Source organism: Eublepharis macularius, chromosome 14 (genome assembly GCF_028583425.1).
Source record: "Eublepharis macularius isolate TG4126 chromosome 14, MPM_Emac_v1.0, whole genome shotgun sequence".
Lineage (NCBI taxonomy): Eukaryota > Metazoa > Chordata > Lepidosauria > Squamata > Eublepharidae > Eublepharis > Eublepharis macularius.
Genome location: NC_072803.1, coordinates 71,077,981 through 71,099,692, shown reverse-complemented (window position 1 = coordinate 71,099,692; position 21,712 = coordinate 71,077,981). Strand labels below are relative to the sequence as shown.

The following is a 21,712-nucleotide window of genomic DNA, read 5'->3' as shown; positions in this document are numbered from 1 at the left end:
GAAGGGGGAGCCTCAGCAGCAGGAACCCACCCTGTGCCAGCTCCTGCCTCAAACAGCTGGGTTGGGGGTGGCCCTCCAGCAGCTGCCTCAGGAAAGAGGGCCTTGTGAACCCTCTTGCTGTCACCAGAAGCCAGGCTGGTGAACGGCAGCAGCGCAGGGGAGGGCCTCCTCCACTCTGATGGGGGGATAGCCACCGCACTCCCCCTCCCCTCTACCCCTTTAGTCTTAGTCCTAGCCTTTCCCCTGGGGCCCCTCTCAGCTTTCCTGTCACTCATTCTGAACCTCTCCTTGAACCTACACTAACTAGCTCTTAAGGTTTTAAAACATCCCCCCCCAAGCACCTAGCCAAAAGCTTTATTTTAAAAACCTATCTACCTGTTCGAGATCTTTGTTTTTGTGGCTCTGTTCCTGGAGATGATCACTTAAATATCTTTTTAAACAGCCCTATCTATTTTTGTGAACCTAAACCTGCACCACCAAACAGCTGAATTGCTCTTCAGGAATCAAGCTGGCCCTAAACCCCAATATAAAGGGAAGGCTATTACAAAAAACATGCCCGGCCTGGCTCCAAGGGTGCCAAAGGGGGCAGGGAAACCCTTGTTAAGGGAGTACTAATGGTCAGCCTATTTATATGAATATATGTAATTTGAGCAGAACCTACCTCTAACTAATTTCGTTCCTACAAAGCCTGTTATGGGGGAAACTACCCTTGGTTCCCTAACAATTTAGTTCAGAGGGCAAAAAGATTGACAAAAGCCTACAAGTAGCCTACCTTATAAAAACTAAAACTAAGCAGTTTTTGGAAACCCAGAGTAATGCTACCCAAACACTGCTATTTTTACTGAATGACTGCTAAACAACTGCTATAACCCACCACCCTCAACCAACAAAACAACAGCAGTAAACAACAAATGGTAACTTTAAAACACCAATACCAACAAGAAACACCAACTCCAAAGTCCAAACAACAACTGTAAAATTTGCCAACCACCAACTTCAAACAACAAGTGTAAAACTAGCCAGCAGATCACCACTCCCAAATTAAGCAAAGAAAACAGAAAACCAGAACCCCCAGGCAAGCAGCCCCCACTCAGGACCACTCACACCTCCCTAGCACACACACACACACACTGCAGAAATTTTTTGCTAAGAAGCAAAACACAAATTAAACTGAAATTAGAGAACTCAGGCCCACCCAATTAAGCCAAGCAAATCAAAGCAGCCCACCCAGGCAAGTAGCCCCCCCTCAGGCCCACTCACATCTCCCCATCACACACAGAAGCACCCCCAAAAGAACTAGAACAACCAGAAGAACTAGAACCAACAATAACTTTAAAAAGGAAGAGCAGCTAAAACCCACACCTACAAACAGCAAAGCACCAAGTAGCCCCCCCAACAAGACCAAGAAAAACAGCCCCCCAACTGTAACCTGTAAAATACCCCCAACTATCCTCCAACAATAACAGCCCCCCCCAACAATAACTTGAAAAGGCACCCCAAGAACTTTGAAAAACAGGCCCCCAACAGTAACTTGTAATACAGAACAAAATAACAGTAATTCTAAAAAAGGTTCAAAAGGGAAAAGCAGTCCCCTGAAGCCCAGCGGTGAGTCAGTCAGTCACAGCACAGGGAATCCTCACAGTCCGGAAAGATCCAGAAGGCCAGGCCGCACCACAGAGACTGAGAGCCAAGCTACAGGCACTCTCTCCATGTCTCTCTCTAGGCCAGCAGGAACAGATTGGAAGCTGGCCCAAAGGCCAGCCTCTAATTTAAATCCCCTGCTGCATCTCCTTCCAGAGAACCCATTGGCTTGGAGAAGGATGCAGCAGTGGGATTGGACACTCCTAACTCCCCCCTCCCTTCTCTGATCTCCCTTCCCTCCTCCCCCTTGTACGACTCCCCTCTCCTCCCCCCTCCCATCAAGTGAAATTAGAGGGAATCTCAAGTTTGCACAAGAGCAAGGAAAGTGCTGCTTTCAAGCTTCCCGCCAATTTTTACCAGATGGGAGGGGGAAGGAGGAGGTTGTAGTGAGTCACTCACTCCTCCCCTCTGCTATGAAAGAGCCGGGAAGCTTTTGCAAAACTTTGCTGGCTATTTGCAAGTGCAAACAGGCAGCAAAGTGCTCCCGGTTGACCCGAAGCAACCTGCTTCAGGAATACCGATTCAGGTTTTAAAACCGAATCTCGAAGCGCATATCCCTAGTTTCTAGTCATCCTTGGTTTTAAGGCCCTCCTTCCATTTCCTAAATGACTCTTTTTTATTTCTTAGTTCATTAGAAAGCTGTTTATGGAGCCACTTTGGCTTCTCCCATTTTTCCTTCTCATAGGAATCATTTGTGATTGCGCCTTCAGTATTTCGCTTTTAAGAAATCCCCCCCCCCCTTGAACTCCCTTCTCCTTAAGTATTTCTGACCATGGGAATCTACCGACCGTGGGATTCTACCCAGCGTAACTTTACATTTGTTAAAATTTGGTTTCCTGAAGTCCAACCTATATGTCTTTTTATGGGAAAAATCCATCCTTTGGAGCAGGATGGAGCCTTTTGCACAATAATTCAACAGGTTGTGTCTGGCACTGTAAGGCAATAAAACGGGAGAAGGTTTGATCAGGCGCATCTATTGATAGCAGAAGGCTGATTTATGGCTTGCTGAGTGTGGGACAGGAAGAGCCCTCAGGTTGTTGGTTGCCTGCACTTAGGGATGGAGAGAGGTTGGGATCAGGAACTCTGGAATAGATCACTCCTTTGATCTGTAGGTTTTGCACACCTCTGGGAGGTTTGTGGGGCTGTTAGCTCACCTTTCCCATAACCCCACAGTTCAGTACTTTTCCAGTCTCCTGACCAGGAGATGGCAGCTGTCTTCCTGCCTTGCCAGGCAGCGTGTTATAGGGTAGAACTGGTAGGTGGCTTACACTCTTACGGTTTTAAAAACTGAACTGGTTAATGTGGCCCAGTCATCAGCAGTCCGCAGTATGTGATAGATATGTCTGAATTACTTCCTCCAGCTGCATCTCTTTCTGCACGTTGCCACGGCCCACTCCCCGTGCCTTGAGAATGGTACTGCTGCAGGACGTTGAAGACAGGTGGTGTGCCTGCTGCAGAATTCTCTGGGTTGCCAAACAATGAAATGCTGTTTACTTATAGTAATTCTGAAACATTTCTTGCTGAAGTAGAAACCAGCAGTACAGTATGTGATCATGTGGTTAGTCAACCTGGATAATAGTGTAAAGGAAAAGCTAATGTGGTACAGTGGACTGGGAGGGCTGGATTCAGATTAAATTTTCCTCTAATTTTCCACTACTTTCAGATGTTTAAATTTCCCAGTAATTTCCACCAATTCCCTCTTCCTGTTGCAGACCCCCATTTTCCCACTCATATTGGTCTTGGGGTCTCTCTTCCCCAGGAGCAGCATTTTGTGGAGGTGAGTAGGCTGCAGTGGGAGCAAGGATGTCGAAATGTTCTGTTCCACTGACAAAAGTGTGGTGGAAAACAAAACCCAAAATTAGTAAAATAAAATTTCATTTAATTCCATGAAACGTCTCACTTTTCCCAGCTTGTTCCTGTTCCACCAAGGCCAGCTCAAACCAGTAGGTCTTAAAATGATTCCCAAATGTGTGCAGACTTGAATAAATTTACAGTGGGAAGGAGTTCCATGACTGAAGGGCAGCCTCTTCGGATGTCTGTCTTTACGCTCCTGCCCACTGAGCTCGATCGTAACATATATGGTGTATCTCAGAAGAAGGATAGGGTGGAAGTTTGATAAGTATCTCCTGCAGTAGCTTTTTGAAGGAAATAGAAACTATTAAGGGAAAAGACCCTCCTCCGAAGAGAAAAAAATAATAATAGGATTCTTCAATGTGGGAACATCTAGTTGGCACATGGTGATTGTACCTGTAAAGAGAAAGAATAAGGATTGCCTCTAAGAAGACCCTGGAGAATACTTACCTGCAAGACTAACTTTGAGGACACCTTTTTCACCAGTTGGACTTGTGGACTATATATTTTATTGTAACATTGAGTGTATGTGATGACAGGAAGGATTGTTACCTAGTTTTTTTATATAAGGCTACATTATTATATTTATAGGTTCTCTTGGTCATTGATTATTACATTGCACATTTCAGCACTTTGCACTTTATATAACAAAAGTATTTTAAAAATATATACAAAAATATTTATTAATGTACCATTGAAGAATCTTATTTGTTTTCCCCTTCGGAGGAGGGTCTTTTCCCTTAATAGTTTCTGGGTTTGTACTGAAGGAGCCCTCACATTGGTAGTTTTGAAGGAAATAGAGCAATTGTTCGACTGCATCTCCTCTTTCCATTTTAAGATGACTGCTTTGTGCTCTTTCACCGCAGCCCTATGCAGTGACTCATCTGAAACTTTCTGCTGGAATTATGGTTACCGCTTCCCATAACCCAAAGCAAGACAATGGATACAAGGTATTCACTTGCGTATTTTTTTCTGGATTTCTGACACATTTGGAGTTGATGGTTGTTCCTTAATTGAACCACTCATTGGCCAAATTGGCTGTTGATTAGCTTCTTTATTAACTGCAGTATGATTAGGGTGGTTGTGGTTGCTGTTCAAATAGGGCACAATTTACACCAGCATTTGTCTTCTGCTAATGGCGCTGGTGACAGTCTTTGCCAATATGCTTATGTGTTGCCTAGGTTTATTGGGAAAATGGTGCTCAGATAATTGCCCCTCATGATAAAGGAATCGCTCAAGCTATTGAAGAGAACCTGGAAGTGTGGCCTCAAGCTTGGGAGGACAGTCTGATTGACAGAAGTCCTCTTCTCCATGACCCTTATGCATCGATCAACAAGGACTATTTTAAAGACATACAGAGACATTGCTTTTACAGGTGAGTTGGTGGAGAAGGTCTTGGACATGAATCTGTATTTCATTTGAGTACATCGGGATTAAAGCAAAAAAGAAGCTGAAGCTGGCTTCTCAGAAAGAAAGATGGGCATCTGTGTTGTCCAATGATAGGACGGCAGGATTAAACTTCTGATCCTAAAGGACTGAGGAGGGGCCGGGAGAGGAGAAGGATGAATGTGTAGTGTTAACTATTGTAAGGAAACTATAAGAACAAAGGATAATCATTTTAAAACATGAGTCGGAGATAAGAATGAGAGAAATCTGTAATAGGAAATAGGGGGTTTATTTTCCTGATATCTCCACTGGTGGTAAAGACCAGCAGGCTGAGATGGACTTCCACCTGCCTATCACGGGCTAGAATAACACATTTTAATCCCAGATTTCTCAGCCAGTAGGGCAAGGCAGCGTGAAAAACAATGTCTAATGAATGTTCTGCTATTAATTTTTTGCCTCTAAGAATCTCTGCAGCAGGTATTGCTGGCAGTACTGGCAAAGAGGAAATACAAGGGGTTGGATCCAGACTAAATTTTCCACTAGCAGAAGGCCTTACTGTCAGTAGAACAGACTTTACTGCCTCCCACGAATCTCCTAAAAATGTTGCTCCTGGGGAAATGGCATGAGGGGCAAATGGGGGAGAGTGCAGCAGGGAGGGGGGGAATCTGCAGGGATTTCATCTCCCTTTCCACTGGGGGAAAATTTCGTCTGGATCCAAACCCGTGTAAATGCCGGATTCCTTTTGCACCGTGCCCTTGTAGATTTATACAAGCTTCTGTGGTTCTGGACCATCGGGGCATTCATTGCACAACATTGTTAGGACATACAACCTGCTTCTATCAGTGTGGCCTGAAGTTCATGGTCAGGCAACTTAAATTCAGTTACAGTAAAAGAAAAACAGTATATCTGTTCTGTTCTTAGTAGCAGACAACCATATGCCTATTTAATGTCACTAATGTACTTAATTTCAGGAATTTAAACAAGGAAACAAAGCTGAAATTTGTCCATACTTCTGTGCACGGTGTAGGCCATGAATTTGTGCAGTCGGCCTTTAATGCATTTGACTTTAGCCCTCCGTTTGCTGTTCCTGAACAGAAGGAGCCTGATCCAGAATTTCCAACAGTAAAATATCCAAATCCAGAGGAGGGTAAAGGCGTTCTGGTAAACACTGCTTAGTAAAATTTCTTCCTTCTACATTTCTTTTGTATTGCTCCGAACTTTTCTGATAACCTTATAAACATATTTTAAATACATATCAATTTTATTTTAAGTTTACATATAGCTACATCTTTTGAAAAGCTGTCAAACTTTTATTTTTCCCTGGTCCCCCCCCCCTCTTGCAAGCCCCCACAATAACAGGGGGCTAGTTCGTATGTAGCTTTAATGACTGATAATCAGACAAGACAAGCATGCAGTTCTGCAAGTTGTGTAGTTGAAATGATGTCAAAATCGGCTCTAGATCCTTTCTGCCATGGTTTCATCCAACGTCTTGGTCTCTCAGCATAGGTTCCCTTTGACTGGAGGTCATTCAGAGAAGTGAATATTCTTTTTTAAGGCTTTTCGGGGGGATGCCTCACTGACTCGTTGCTCTTGCAGACACTGTCCTTTGCTTTGGCTGAAAAAGTAGGAGCTCAGATTGTTCTGGCCAATGATCCAGATGCTGATCGACTTGCTGCTGCAGAGAGACAGGAAAGGTACGGCTGCTGTGTCAGTTCAGTGCTTACCAACATAGCCACTGTTGGGAATGTCCAAGAGGGTTTGGAAGGAAATGATAACCTAAACAAGCCATGTGTGCATTTTACTGTTGATGGTATTTTCTTAATTTAGACATCACTCCAAATCAGAATTGTCTTAATTTAGACATCAGTCCAAATGACAGGGAAGGAAACTTTAGTTTGAGCTAGTCAACTATGATTTGTTTAAGCAGAGCTGGTTTGAAGAAGCAGAGCAGTTTAGTGAGCACAGTTTAGCATGTGAGTGTGGGTTGATGAGATAATAAACTTACATAGAGCCTGTTTACTTCAGTAAAAAAAATAAGTCCTTTTATTCTAGGAATACCACTCAGGATAGGTAAGAGGAGAGATAGAATCTAGTCTGATCTATCTAAGCTATGATGCTGGTGGTCTGCAGGTCAAAGAGACAGCATCTGTAGAGTAGCAATGTGGGATACATACGTCCTGACTACAGGTGGGCACGAATCGCAATACAAACCAAAAAACCACACGAATCGGGCCGGTTCGTGGTTCGTTAAAATGTGGTTCGTCGGGCTGCGTGTTAATGAACCTCACAACTTTTTAGGCCCTGGTTCGTGCATTTCATGAGCGGTTGGTGAGCCCAGACAGGCTGGCGCCACTGAGGGGTGTGTGAAACTGACAGCCCCATTCTGCCGCCAGTGAGCGGCAGGAGAAGGGGGCTGTCAGTTTTACACACACCCCCGCAGCGGGTTCAGCCCATGGGCAGACGCCGGTGCGGTGTGTGTGAAGCTGACAGCTCCCGTCTCCTCCCGCCAGGGAGCGGCAGGAAAACGGGGTTGTCAGTTTCACAGACCCCGCACCAGGTTCAGTCCGTGGGCTGAAGCCGGAGCGGGGTTTGTGAAACTGACAGTCCCCGTTCTCTTTCTGCCCAGGGCAGCAGGAAAATGGGGGCTCTCAGTTTGACTGACCCTGCGCCAGCTTCAGCCCATGGGCTGAAGCTGGCGTGGGGTGAGTAAATCTCTCAGCCCCCGTTCTCCTTCCGCCCTGGGTGGCAGGAGAACCGGGGGGCTGTCAGTTTCACAGACCCTGTGGTGTGTTCAGCCGATAGGCTGAAGCCAGCACGGGGTTTGTAAAGCTGACAGCCCCATTCTCCTGCCTACGGGGCTGTCAGCTTCACACGCTCTGCACCAGCTTCAGCCAATGGGCTGAAGCCGGCTTGGGGTGTATGATAGTGAAATTCCATGAACCATGAACCTGATTCGTGAACTGGGAAAGGGCCGTGAAGTTTGTGGTTCGTGGTTCGTGGAAATGCGACAAATCACGTGGTTCTGCGAGCTTTTGTGGCTGAAAGGCAGTCTATAAATATAGCAAAAAGATTCCTTGTTTCATTTATCTTTTTAGTTTGCTTTCTTTCCAAGAATAACTCATAATCCAACTGTGGAAAATCAGTGAGGACCCCCCACGCACTTTGCTGCACAGCCCTTCCTTCCTTCTCTTAAATTATAGCGTCTAGACAATGTTCTCATTCTGCTTTGTTTCTTGTATGGTTTAATGATCAAGCCGTTGTGTCTTACGTATGATCGTGTCTTCCTGTTGTGCCTTCCTTCCCCAGCGGTGAATGGAAAGTGTTTTCGGGCAATGAATTGGGAGCTCTTTTAGGCTGGTGGATCTTCACTTGCTGGAAAAAACAGAATCTGGATCCTGGCACCATTAAAGACACTTACATGCTCTCCAGCACCGTCTCATCCAAAATCTTAAGGGCAATTGCACTTAAAGAAGGTTTCCACTTTGAAGTAAGCTGTTCAGACAGCACGGGACGGTGGAGTCCTATGCATCTCCTCCTCCTATACATCGATGTAACACTTATTCCCACTGAATATTGTTTTTACATAGGAAACACTGACAGGATTCAAGTGGATGGGAAATCGAGCCAAACAGCTTGGAGACCAAGGGAAAATAGTTTTATTTGCCTTTGAAGAAGCCATTGGTAATAAGTAAATCCTTATTAACCAGTAAATAAAAAGATGTGCATTAGAGAAGTTTGTGCTGTCATGGTTGGCAATTTGGCACACACACAGTCCCAAATTACATTGCTAAAGAGTCGGGGGGAAAGATTTGCTGGTGAGAAGTCAAGGAAAAGCATGCTTCTGTGGTTCATGTTTCTAAATGAACTAATTGTTTGGGATGTCTGAAAATTCAGTATGGAACTCCATTGAGACATTTTCTAATACAATAGCAATTAGTAACAAAAGTAAGTATTACTATATTTAAGATGGGGGTGGGAGAATCCCAAATTACACTGCGGTTTATCTGAAATCAGATTTACTTCTGTCGTTTCTTTCTCAGATTGCTAGTCTCAGTACTGAAACAGACACTTGCATAACCATTCTGACGTTATAGCGGCATGCCTTTGCAAGTGTAGACGGTCAGTTTAAGTGGACCCTCAGCCTTAAGATCAGAAATCAAAATTGCATGAAAACCTGAAGATGAAAACAATGTAGCTTTGTCCAGAGACTTTATAATCATGTAGTATGGCGACAAGATGATTTTATCTGTAACTGTTGTAATGATAACATCTACAGCTTTGACAACCTGCCACAAACCTTTTGCTAGAACTGTGCTAAAACTGTTTCTCTGTATAACTCTTTCCTCAGGGTACATGTGCAGCCCTCTAGTTCTGGATAAAGATGGTGTGAGCGCTGCAGTCATAACTGCAGAGATGTCTAGTTTTCTGGCAACCAAGAATTTGTCTCTGACTCAGCAGCTGAAAGCCATCTACAATGAGTGGGTTTTTAATTTCTTTGTGTACTTAACAAGGTGCATTTTGTGTACAGGAAATACAGAGTTCACAGATAACTATGTTATCTTTACAGGTATGGATGTCATGTTACCAAAGCATCATATTTTATTTGTTACGATCAGAAGACCATTAAAGAGCTGTTTGAGAAGCTTCGGAATTATGATGGGAAGAATACTTATCCAAAGACTTGTGGGAGATTTTCCGTTTCTGGTGTAAGAGATCTGACTACTGGCTACGACAGTAACCAGCCTGACAAAAAGGCTGTAAGTTGCCGCCTTGTTTTGTTGTTCTGGTCCTGTGAAACCTGTTGCTTGCTTGATCTCTGACATGTCCATGAAGGGTAGATGATGATCTTAAACCAGTTACACAGTGGCTTAAGTATAGCTAGATAGTGAGATACTATTTTTTGGAAATTCCACCTCCTAAAGTCTCCCCCTCCACGATTCTCTCAATTTTCAAGAGCTTCAGCAGGCTGATTCCCCCCGTCCGTCCCCCCCCCGCACGCGCACACACAGCCTCCCCCCTATGGACACGTGGAACTGCTTTACACGGAATCAGACCATTGGTCCATCACGGTCAGTACTACTGTCTATTCAGACTGGCAGCGGCTTTCCAGGCAGAGGCCGTTCACATCACGTACTGCCTGGTCCTTTTAACTGGAGATTCCGGGTGTTGAATCCGGGACCTTCTGCATGGGAAGCGGAGGCTCTGCCACTGAGCCGCAGCCCCTCCCCTAACATTCAGTTGCTGACAACTTTTCCAGTGGCACTACGTCCGTGGAGATCAATTTATTTACTTCCATTTACTCATACGTACTCCTAGAACAAGCTGTGGGATGTCCTCTTTTTGGAGAGGGTGTCCTTCCTGTATCGCAAGTAATTGTCTTTATTGGTATGGTGTCACCATAGTGGTAACTAATACCAGTCCCGCATTGCTATTTTAACAGTTATTTAAAAGAGTTGGATTTAATTATGTCTGCATGGAAAAGTGATATTGATAGTAATTTTTAAAGTACTTTCTGATTTCTTGGTATAGCTTGCTGCATTAAGAGATTGACTTGTTGCAAGCGGTACAGGGAGGCAGGGAAGAACTGTTCACATGTTATCAAATACTAGAGTCCGAGTTGTCCATTCCAGGCAAGGTACTTCAGCCCGTGTTGGTCTTTTGTTGGTGCCCGTGGCAAGGGGCCTTTGCGGGCACAGTGCATGCAGTGCCATTTGCACTACTTTGGCAAAGATCCTCGGGGAGAAAAGCCTGTCAGAGGAATGCATGCCCCACACGTGCCGGAGCACCCTAGCCGTATAGAGCTCCCCCCCCCGCCCCCAACTGACAGGTAGCTCCTCAGCCTCAGGTCAGTGTAATGTCGTCCTGTCAGACGAGGGTATGAAGAATATTCATCACGTCATTCAGACGTCCCACCTAGTAAGCAGCTCAGTTTATTGACATCTCTAGAAGCTGTCAGACAGTGGCTTACTAAAAGTTGCAATCCAGATTACCTCTTGCAATTAGACATGAGTCCATTGGTTTCAAAAGATTTACTGAATATAAGCAACCATTATAGTCCACTATCCAAGATGCAATATCTTGGCTGGTACATGAGTATTGTTACGAATGACAGGCAAAGGTTAAGGTACAGAGTAGCATACCCCTGCAGGCCCCATCCTCCCCCCACAGTTCCCAAAACAACCGGCTTGAAGCTGAGAAAGTGAAAGTTTCCCAAGGCTGGAAAGGTTGTAGTCATAACATTCCTCTTCTCTAAGATAACTGCTACTGAACTGCTTGCCACCTGCAAAAGAAGCACTTAAAATACTGACAGGATTAAAATGGAGTCCCTTTGGTTTGAACACACAAGAAACATAGAACATGACATTCTGCCCCCTCTAAAATGCTCCCCCACCCCCGGGTTTGAGAGGGTAGAGAGTGTGAAAAGATTTTAACAACCTAGGAGCATGAACATGAATAGACTCCACCCACTCATCAAAGTCCTTCCATCTGATGAGGTAAAATAGCTTATTACGTTTGATTTTAGAGTCCAAAATTTGCTGTACTTCGTAATGGATCTGATCATCAATCAAGGTTGGTATGGGAGGAGCACGGGTGTGCCATTGATTTGCTGGGGGGACCTTTTTTAATAAGCTGATGTGAAAAGTAGGATGCACGTGACGCAGATTCTTTGGTAAATCAAGTGCTACAGTTACTTTGTTGATTATTTTACGAACTGGAAAAGGTCCCAAAAACTTTAATGCTAATTTCCGGCTGGTTTGTGCAACTTTCAAATTTTTTGTGGATAAATAAACAAGATCCCCAGGATGCAATTCCCATTCAGCCACACGATGGCGATCAGCGTATCTCTTATAGTCCTGTTTAGCTTTGTCGAGATGTTTTTGAATAAGAGTCCATTGTTGAGCTGCCTCCCCCCACCATTCTGAAACGTCTTTAGAAGCTGTCGCAGGGGAAGAGCTTCAAAAGGGAATGGTTTAAAGTGATAGCCATAAACTACTTTGAAAGATGTTTCTCTGGTAGAAGCATGCACACTGTTGTTGTAGGAAAATTCTGCTAAAGGCAATAAATCAATCCAATTGTCTTGTTGGAAATTGATGTAGCAGCGGAGAAATTGTTCTAATATTTGATTAGTTTTTTCTGATTGCCCGTCGGTTTGCGGATGGTGGGTGGAGCTTAAGCCTTGTTCAATGCCCATAAGTTGCAGAAGCTCCCGCCAGAAGTTGGCAACGAACTGTCCGCCGCGGTCAGATATCCCCTTCGATGGAAAGGAATGGCGTTTTACAATATATTTCAGAAAAATATCCGCCAACCTTTTTGCTGAAGGCATAGTGGTGCAGGGAATGAAGTGGAATGAAAATAGGTCCACTACAACCAAAATGCAGGTGTGATTTTTGGAGGGGGGAAGATCTGTGATGAAATCCATAGAAATGATTTCCCACGGTCTACTTGGGGTTTCAAGGGGTTGTAAGAGTCCAGGAGGCTTGCCTTTTCGCGTTTTGGCGCTGAGGCAAATGGGGCATGAAGCCACATATTGTGAAACATCTTTGCGCATGCCTGGCCACCAAAATTGCCTTTGGACTAGATGGAGCGTTTTTAAGTATCCGTAGTGGCCAGCGGTTGGAGCATCGTGACAGCGTTGCAATACTTCTTTTCTCAAACTATCTGGTACATAAAATCGATCACCCCAAAGCCGTTCCCCTTGTTCAGATTGAATTAGTTTCTCCTTGGGCACACTCTCCCCCTCTTTTTCCACTTCGCTTTTCAGTTTTTGTCTCCACCCCTGATCAGACTGAGGAGGTTGTGTTGCGCGGCTGCGCGTTGTGACCACTCCTCCTAATTGCGTAGGCGAAAATACTGTATCCACTGTCTCCTCCCTCCTGCTTTTGTGTTGGGGCATGCGTGATAGGGCGTCCGCAAGAAAATTTGTCTTGCCGAGCAGGAATTCGAGAGTGAAATTGAATTTTGAAAAGTATTCCGCCCATCTCAACTGCTTGGAATTTAATCTCCTAGGACTACGTAAAGCTTCTAAATTTTTGTGATCTGTCCATACCTCAAACGGATGGTGGGCCCCTTCTAACCAATGCCTCCAAGAGGAGAGTGCTGCTTTTACAGCAAAAGCTTCCTTTTCCCAAACATTCCAATTTCTCTCCGGTTCAGAAAATTTTCGAGAAAGATAAGCGCAAGGTTTAAGAACTTTGTCCTCCCCACGCTGTAGAAGGACACCCCCAATCGCAGTATTGTACTACCATTATTGTACTACCACCTGTACTATGAATGGGCGATTTTCATCGGGGTGTTGTAGCACTGGCTCGGATATAAATTGCTGCTTTAGAAGATCAAAAGCTAACTGGCATTGTGGTGTCCACAATAGTTTAACGTTTGGTTTTTTGGCTTGTTCCCCTTTGTTTTTGGTTTTTAATAGTTCAGTGAGGGGAAGAGTTATTCGGGCAAAGTTTTGTATAAATTCTCTGTAGAAGTTGGCAAACCCCAGAAAGGATTGCAGTTCTTTACGGGTTGTGGGGGTTTGCCATTCATGGACTGCTTTCACTTTGCCTGGATCCATTTTTAGCCCATCTTTGGAAATGCAGTATCCTAAATAACTGAGTTCAGTTTTGTGGAATTCACATTTCGATAATTTGATGGGCAATTTGTTGCACATTAGAGTAGTTAAGACTTTTTGTACTAAGTCTATGTGTTCTTCTGTTTCAGAGTAAATTAGGACATCGTCTAGGTAAACAACTACTCCTTTATATAAAAATTTGTGCAATACTTCATTGATCATGGACATGAAAACCGAAGGGGCCCCAGCCAGGCCAAAAGGCATAACTAAATATTCGTACTGTCCTAAGGGTGTATTGAATGCGGTTTTCCATTCATCCCCCTCCCTTATACGAACGTGGAAGTAAGCATCTTACTTCCCCTCTGATGAGGGGTATGGGATAGGCGTTTGTGGAGGAGACTGCATTAAGTCCTCTGAAGTCAGTGCACAGTCTTAATCCTCCATCTTTCTTTTTCACAAACAATACTAGAGCAGCATGAGGACTGTTTGCTGGTCGGATGAACCCTCTTTGAAGATTAGTGTCAATGAACTTGCGGAGCTCCTCTCTTTCATTTGGGCTCATGGGATATAGTCTGCCTTTGGGTAAGGCGGCTCCTGGGATGATTTCTACTGCACAGTCTGTCCTCCTATGTGGAGGTAAGGTGTTAGCTGCTTCTTCTGTGAAGGCTTGCAAATAAGCTCTGTATTCTTTAGGTATTTGTTTGATTTCTTCTTGGGTTAATAGTGCTTGTTCCATGAGGGTAGGATTGTTACCCCAATTTTGGTTCCAACGATGATTTTTGCAGCTATCGTGTTTAAAGCTAATGCTTCCAACTGTCCAGTCTATGTCTGGGTTGTGATCCCACAACCATCTGCTTCCCAAAATCAAAGGGTATTTGGCTGTAGAGCTGATGACAAAGGATCTTGTTTCCCAATTCTGACCCATGCCTGTGATTACAGGTATTGTTTCAGTGGTGACTGGGTTCATATTTGTACCATCCATTTGTTCAAAAATAACTGGAGTTTCGAGTTCTTTCATTGGGAGCACTAATCCATTTACTAGAGCAGGTGCAATGATGTCTCTGGAGCAACCGGAATCGATTAGGGCTTGTACACGAATATGAGTCTTTCTTTCCGGATTAACCAATGTAACAGGCATGAATAGTATGGACCCTCGAGGTCTTTCCACTATGGGAATCGACTGGGGCTTGATCTGCCGTTTGGGTCCCGTTACAACAGATCCATCTTGTTTCCCGAATTGGGGTTTTCAGGTCCTTCTTCGCTGGTTAGAGCGGTTGGATCAAGGTCCATAATTTCTTCTAGCTCTAACCCTCTCTCAGGAGGATTTTTACGGGTAGCACCTCGCCCTCTTGTTGTTCGTGGAGTTGGCGTTGGGCGGTATGGTGGGGGAGGGGTGGTAGAGACTGTTCGCCGTGGTAGGAACGGAGTTCTTTGCACAGGCCTGAGCGGACATTGTGCCGCAAAGTGACCGCTTTGGCCACAATGTAGGCATAGTCCTTGTTGCCATCTAGCATCTCTCGATCCTCTGGTTGCGTATCCTGTTCCCCTTCCCCTCTTACAATTATTGAGGTCCGCCGGTGCCCTGTTGCTTGCTCTACAAGCCGTACTTCCTGCATGCGGTTTTCTACTTCACATGCTAATTGAATCCAACCCAAGAGTGTGGGGGGATTATCTTGCATAAGGGCTCGATCCAGCAATCTGGGATTCATGCCTTGTTTAAACAGAATTATTTTGGTGGATTCCTCACACCTTGGACATTTGGTGGCTAGTTGTCAGAATTTAGTAACATAGTCTCTGGCCGACATACTGCCTTGTCTAATGGTTTGTAACTCTGTTCGGGCTCTCCTCTCCTCTAAAGGATCTTCATATTGGGCTCGGAGTGCAGCTACTAATCCCTGCAAGGAGTCTAATTCCGGGGCCCCCAATTCATACAACGCTACATACCATTCTGCTGCTTTTCCTTGTAGACGGGATCCCAGGGGTTCGATTTGACTGGCCTCATCTTCGAACAAATGTCCCCAACGGTTAAAAAATTGCAGCGCTTGTACTAAGAAAAATCCCAGTTTCGCGGGATCCCCGTCGAACGTAGCTTCCAGCTTCACCCATCCCATTGGTAGCTCCTGAGGTCTGGCAACCGGTGATGGTAGCGGGTAGTACTGTAAAGGCACCGGACTCTGTTCCAGCCACGCATCAGGTCGTCGCGGGATAGGTTGTAAAGGGGGTTGTTGGGGTCTTGGTTGTGGGAGCCCCCGCGGTCTCGGAGGAGGAAGACCCGGTGGCTTCTGTGGTGGGCCTTGCGGTCTTGGAGCCAGAGGACCCTGAGGACGTGGAGGGGGACCTCGCGGTCTCAAAGGTGGAGGACCTTGCGGTGCTGGACCCCATGGAAGAGGCTGAAGAGGCGGTTGCTCTTGCGGCTGCAGAGGTTGTTCTTCTGGGAGGATTGGCGGCTCCTGCGGCTGGAGGGGAGGTTGCTCTAGCAGCTGGAGAGGAGGTTGCTCCAGCGGCCCTTCTCCTCCATTGTCTCCCGGAGGCCCCAGCGGTGCGTCTAAGGGGGGCCCTTTCGGAATCTCATCTGGTGGCCCTTGAGGTTGATCAGGCAGCAGCATCACTGGCTCCTGCTGATCATCAGCCAGTATAAGCGGTTGCTTATCCTGAGGGGGTACCTGGTCCGCTGCTGGACATAATCCAGGTAAGATCCTCTGGAGGGCTGCCACCCCTCGGCCAATTGAAACTCTAGTGCTTTCTCCAACTTCTTGCGGAGACCCCTCTCCTGGGCCTCCTACCACCAATGCTGACAGCAAGTGAACTGCATGCGCTAAACTCTCCTCCATGCTGCTGATTCTCTCTTCCAATCTTTGTACATGTCTTGGGGCTGAGGTATCGACATCTTCCTCAGGTAATTCCTGGAGCGGTTCGGTTGGAAGTTGTGTAGTTTCTATATATTTCGGATAGGAGGCGGCTGCTCGGGGCCACGGTCGAATCTCTCCCATTCCGGTGGCCCCGGTACCTTCTCCTTCCTCCGATATGCCTGCCAGGATTCCTTTCATTAGTCCCGTTATTGCTGAAATCCCAGCATCCACCGCTAAAGTTCGGCTTTGTAATTGCTGCCAACTTTGATCACTCGACTCGTGTTGCCCCGTCCACGGGGTGACTTCCGCGTAGTCCCAACTCATCAGATCACGGCAGGAAGTTTCCCACACTTGGGTACTTTCAGAACCTCTTAAGTCCCATTCTATTTGGTCGGACTCTCTGTTCCAGTAATACCACGGTTGACTACTGGATCTCTCTACAGATGCGCCGACAACTCTTTTCCCATCCATTTGCGGTCTGGAAAACACCGTGCTCGCTCTTCTCTCCCTCGTTTCTCGGCCTCGAACCCCACTGCCTCGGTGTAGGTAGCGATATCAGGGGTTCCACCGCCGCCCTTGGTCAAGCTCCCGCTCTGTCAGGCACGAGGGTATACACCGTGGTATGGCTTGACTCCGTTCCCCCCCCCCGAATGGGTTGATATGTGGGTTCCAGTCCTTCCGAGTTAGGAGCATAAGGATCAAACAAAGGGTCCCTGTCGGACGCGGCCTTGGTATCCGTCTCCTCCAGCTTAGGCATTGGAACAGATGTGATTCGTAACAAAATGTCAGACAGTGGCTTACTAAAAGTTGCAATCCAGACTACCTCTTGCAATTAGACATGAGTCCATTGGTTTCAAAAGATTTACTGAATATAAGCAACCATTATAGTCCGCTTTCCAAGATGCAATATCTTGGCTGGTACATGAGTATTGTTACGAATGACAGGCAAAGGTTAAGGTACAGAGTAGCATACCCCTGCAGGCCCCATCCTCCCCCCACAGTTCTCAAAGCAAGCGGCTTGAGGCTGGGAAAGTGAAAGTTTCTCAAGGCTGGAAAGGTTGTAGTCATAACATTCCTCTTCACTAAGATAACTGCTACTGAACTGCTTGCCACCTGCAAAAGAAGCACTTAAAATACTGACAGGATTAAAATGGAGTCCCTTTGGTTTGAACACACAAGAAACATAGTCAGAACATGACAGAAGCCTCCCAAAAGGGGAACTACTTTACAACTCTGCTGGGAGGCTACTTCCGTTAAAGGGACATTACATCACAGTCAGGGAAAGGTTTCTTTATCCATACTCTCCCCTCCAATTTAAAAATAGTGATCTGTGATTTGTCTTTAAATGTTTTTGCATCTAGAACTCACCAATCTAAAAGGCAAAATTCTAATGGCATTACCTTCTCTTGATGTTAGGTGCTCCCCACTAGTAAAAGCAGCCAAATGATAACATTTACCTTTAATAATGGGGGTGTGGCTACCATGAGGACCAGTGGAACTGAACCCAAAATCAAATACTATGCAGAGCTTTGTGCCCCCCCTGGAAACAGGTACGTTTTGGAATTGTTAACTCTTTGTCTCAAATTATTGTTTAAAGCTTACACTCTGCCTCTGTAGGGTTGTGATGGAGTTGCTGGATGTGAATTATTCAGGACTGTCTTATGTTTAGGATAAGACTATTTAATGAAAGAGATGTGGGTCAAATGGCCAATGAAATTTCTTCTAGATGCTAAAAAAAAGTACAGAAGTGCATTCCATTGTACTCCAAATCTGAAATAACCCAGCTGTGTTTTATTAACTTTTATTACAGTTCACAATCTCACTCTGCCTTTTAGCATGTAGTAGAGACTAGGCATGGGCACGAACCAAAAAAATTTAACGAATCCACAGTTGGTGGTTTGGAGCCGATGACGATCCCAAAGTCGCAAATCGCAACGGACATTTCCCGTTGCCGAACCGGTTTGAGGTTTGTGGTGCTCAGAATGGCCCCCGTTGCAATTAGAGAGCCCGTATTCACAGGGAGTGTGTAGTAGGCTCTCCTCCAGCCAGCACCCAAGTTTGGTCAAGATTGCAATAGGGATCTTGGAGTTATACCCTCTCCAATCTGAGGCCCCCAGGAAACCCCCACAAAAATCCAAGCTCAATTATACTCTCTCTGTCTCTCCCCAAAGGCTAGCAAGTAACAAGCAACAGCTCTCACACTCCACTGCTCGCTGAAAGTGAAAGCCAGCCTAGGAGCGCAGTGCTTTTTATAAGCTGAGGTCCCATAGAGCAACGTAGGAGGTCTGTGTTTGGCCGTCAGAGCTGCCTATCAGGGTTTGCAGGGATGAGATTGGAGTGCCCGTTCCTACAGAACACCCCCTCCCCCCTTCTCCCAACTTGTAACCACTTTGCAGCTCCATGGTTGGAAGGAAGACCTGCCGATCAAGGTAAGCTGGGCTTCGATTCAGATTTCCAGGGCGACAGAAGGAGCGCAGACACAGTTCAGGCATTCCTCTGGCTCCGTTTCCAGGGGAATTGATTGATGACGCCTGACTGTCTGGCTTCCCGAACCGCGGCCAAACGCACTGAACCAGGCCTCTTCCGAACACTGGTTCGTTTGCCGTAGACAGTCACGAACTGCCAGATCGCAATCGCGCAATTGCCAATTTCATGGGTTTTTGAAGTTCGTAATGCAGTTCGTGCCCATGTCTAGTAGAGACAAATCCACCCTTTAGTTACTGTTCAGCAGCAGTTAAAATATGATATGGGCTAGCTAACCCTTTTTGAGTGGAGAGTCAGCCTGATGGTTTAGTAGGTAGCAATGCAGGCTTGCATGTAAATTCCTCACAAAGCATTCTGGGAGATCTTAGGCAAGTCATTTTATTTCAGTCTCATAGACTTCACAGCACTATTGTAAAGAAATGATAGCCTGCACCAAGCTGCTTGGGAAAAGGATAGGAAACAATATGATTATTAAATGAACTTGAATTTTAAGTTTTAGGATTCTATTATGGTTATGCAGATGAAACTAGATGAACGAGTTAAATGACTGCTTGACTGAGGGGAGAGTTTTTTTCAGTGGTCAGGAATGAGTGAACAGATCTATTTTTTTAACTGATCTTTGTGCCAGAGTGGATTAAATCAGCTACCAACCAAATGTCAAAATCAGGATTATAGAATGAAATGGCTAAAATCCAATCAAAGGAGATGTGCACACATGTAGTTTCACATGAAGGGCTTGCTTTGTTTCTTGTTGCTTTGGTGAGTTTTGGTGCAACTTTTCCCCGTTTGGCAGTAGGGACTGTTCTACATAAAATAGCTAACTAAGCTCAATAAGGGCAAGTGGTTCTCAGCCTAGCACTGCGATGATCATAGAACTGAAATGTATCTGAAGGACATTATACAGTGGAATACCGGCCCCACAGATTTAACTTGGGGAAAGGGGCATGCTAGACTTATCTTATGAGACTGAGACTTGCAAATGTACTGCATCACTCTAGGCGCTTGGATAAATGAAAGGTGATTTTGGTTTTTAGTAATAACATTTACTCTGAAATCATACTTTATAGAGTGTGCCTCAAATTTTTTTTTCACTTTCTGCTGCAGGCAAGAGGGGTCATGAGGAACTTGCCTATCACGAGTGTTCCCCTGGGGAGTCATTTAGCCCCCCCACACACACACACTCCTATCCCTCCTGCTCTCTTCATCCCAGGAGCAGTTAAGGACTTAACTGGCTGCCACCACTCTAATCTGGGAGTTCAGCTATGGAGGGCCCAGAGCACCCCTCTTCCCTTCATCCTTTCCAGCAGTGTCCCTCTACTGTTGAGGGCATTGTCAGGTGACTGGTCGAATTTGAGGTATGAGGACGCAGATAAAGCAAACGGCTTTATTAATTGGGCAGTCACTAAACAATTGGGAAAAGAAATGCTTGTGAGAAACCGTTTAACAGGATTAATTTACAGAAAGCAAAATTAATACATTAAAAAGCTGGCAAGAAAATAATAAAGCCTTCTCATGCAGCTGCTGACTGTTCGCTACAATACCTGGCCCTCCCTGGATCCAGCCCAGGCTCCAGGTGAGGGATCCTCTCCTGCAGGTGGCTACTTCTCCGCCACGCAGCTCCTGGGAGAAGAATGCCCCCTCCCTCTGGGAGGGACCTTGTGTTACTTCTCCCACAGCCCAGCTGCTTGGTGTTGATTTCTCTCCAATTTCCCTTAGTCCTGCCCTAAAGCTGGGAAGGATCTTGGAAAATGGAGGCCTGCAGGGGGACTGGCAGCCATGTCGACTGGAAAATGTACGGTCTCGGGTTTCCTTGAGGCCGCAGATCTCGATATTCTTCCTTTAAATGTGAGAATTTGGGGCGGGGGTGGGGGGTGCTCCATACTACAAGTAGAATTAATCTTTAATACAATTCTGTTGGACAGATTTAAAAAATGAAATGCAAAAGTTCTTAATATGAATGAAAATGTTAGCAGATTGAAAGCCAGACAGCAGAGATTGTATTATTAGCCTGTCTTTTTTTGGACTCGTTTTTAGTGACTTTGAAAAGCTGAAGAAAGAACTGAATGAACTGGTCCGTGCTATTGAAGAATATTTCTTTGAGCCAGAGAAGAATAAACTGCAAGCCAAGCCAGAGTGACCAAAGATGTCTTTGTTTCAGTCCCTACACATCAACATGCTTGTTATGGTTATGCACAATGCAGATCTTTTATTAAAGAATCAAGATTTTATGAACTTGGCTTTGAAAAACACGTTTCATGTTTTGTCAGGTGACGAGCATGTCTGATTTTATTTTAAGAGGGGAAAGAGGTATCCCCTGGATAGAATCTTCTTCAACCAACAGCTTCCTTTTGACATGAAACTTTGTTTTAATAAATATATTTTTAGTACATTTTTATGCGGAAAGCTTACCATGACTTAAAGAACAACTGAAAGTTCTAGAAGCATTTCAGGGCTAAGTGGAGATTTCATATTGCACAGTTTTGCTTTCCGTTTCACTTTGTGTGCCTTGTGAAGATCTCTGTCTCAGCCTTGCTCACTACCTGTTGCAGTCTTCTCTTCCAGCAGACTACTGGCTTCTTCTGTTGGTATGATCAGATGCCTGTTTAAAAATTTATTTCTTCATTCTGGTTTTCTCAGATTTTGTCCTACTTTTTATCTTTTTCCTCATTGTCCAATATTGGGTTGTAGGCCTATGCCTGACCTGTATCTCATGTTTTATATACAATGCTTAACTACCATGGTGCTCCAGAAATAATAAAAAACTATATGAATTTGCCCTATATGCACAATTTGGGACAATACCCAATGCAAACAACCCCTTGGAATAACTTTGGAAGAGTAAAGATGGGTAGCTGTGTTAGTCTCTCTGTAACAGTAGTACCTATAAGACTAACAAAATTTGTGGCAGGGTATGAACTTTTGTGAGTCACAGTTCACTTCTTCA

General features: G+C 45.1%; 1 protein-coding gene across 1 annotated transcript in view; it reads left to right on the top strand.

Annotated features, from left to right (window-relative positions):
• Positions 1–21,000, top strand: part of PGM2 (phosphoglucomutase 2) — a 34,770-nt gene extending 13,770 nt beyond the window's left edge. Inside the window, exons 5-14 of the mRNA XM_054998421.1 lie at positions 4,359–4,442; positions 4,674–4,867; positions 5,850–6,039; positions 6,475–6,572; positions 8,185–8,365; positions 8,466–8,559; positions 9,227–9,356; positions 9,446–9,635; positions 17,701–17,834; positions 20,803–21,000. Of these exons, the coding sequence (XP_054854396.1) occupies positions 4,359–4,442; positions 4,674–4,867; positions 5,850–6,039; positions 6,475–6,572; positions 8,185–8,365; positions 8,466–8,559; positions 9,227–9,356; positions 9,446–9,635; positions 17,701–17,834; positions 20,803–20,905 (1,398 nt within the window). The 3' untranslated portion in view covers positions 20,906–21,000. The remainder of the gene's footprint in view (positions 1–4,358; positions 4,443–4,673; positions 4,868–5,849; positions 6,040–6,474; positions 6,573–8,184; positions 8,366–8,465; positions 8,560–9,226; positions 9,357–9,445; positions 9,636–17,700; positions 17,835–20,802) is intronic.
• The last annotated feature ends 712 nt before the right edge of the window (positions 21,001–21,712 follow it).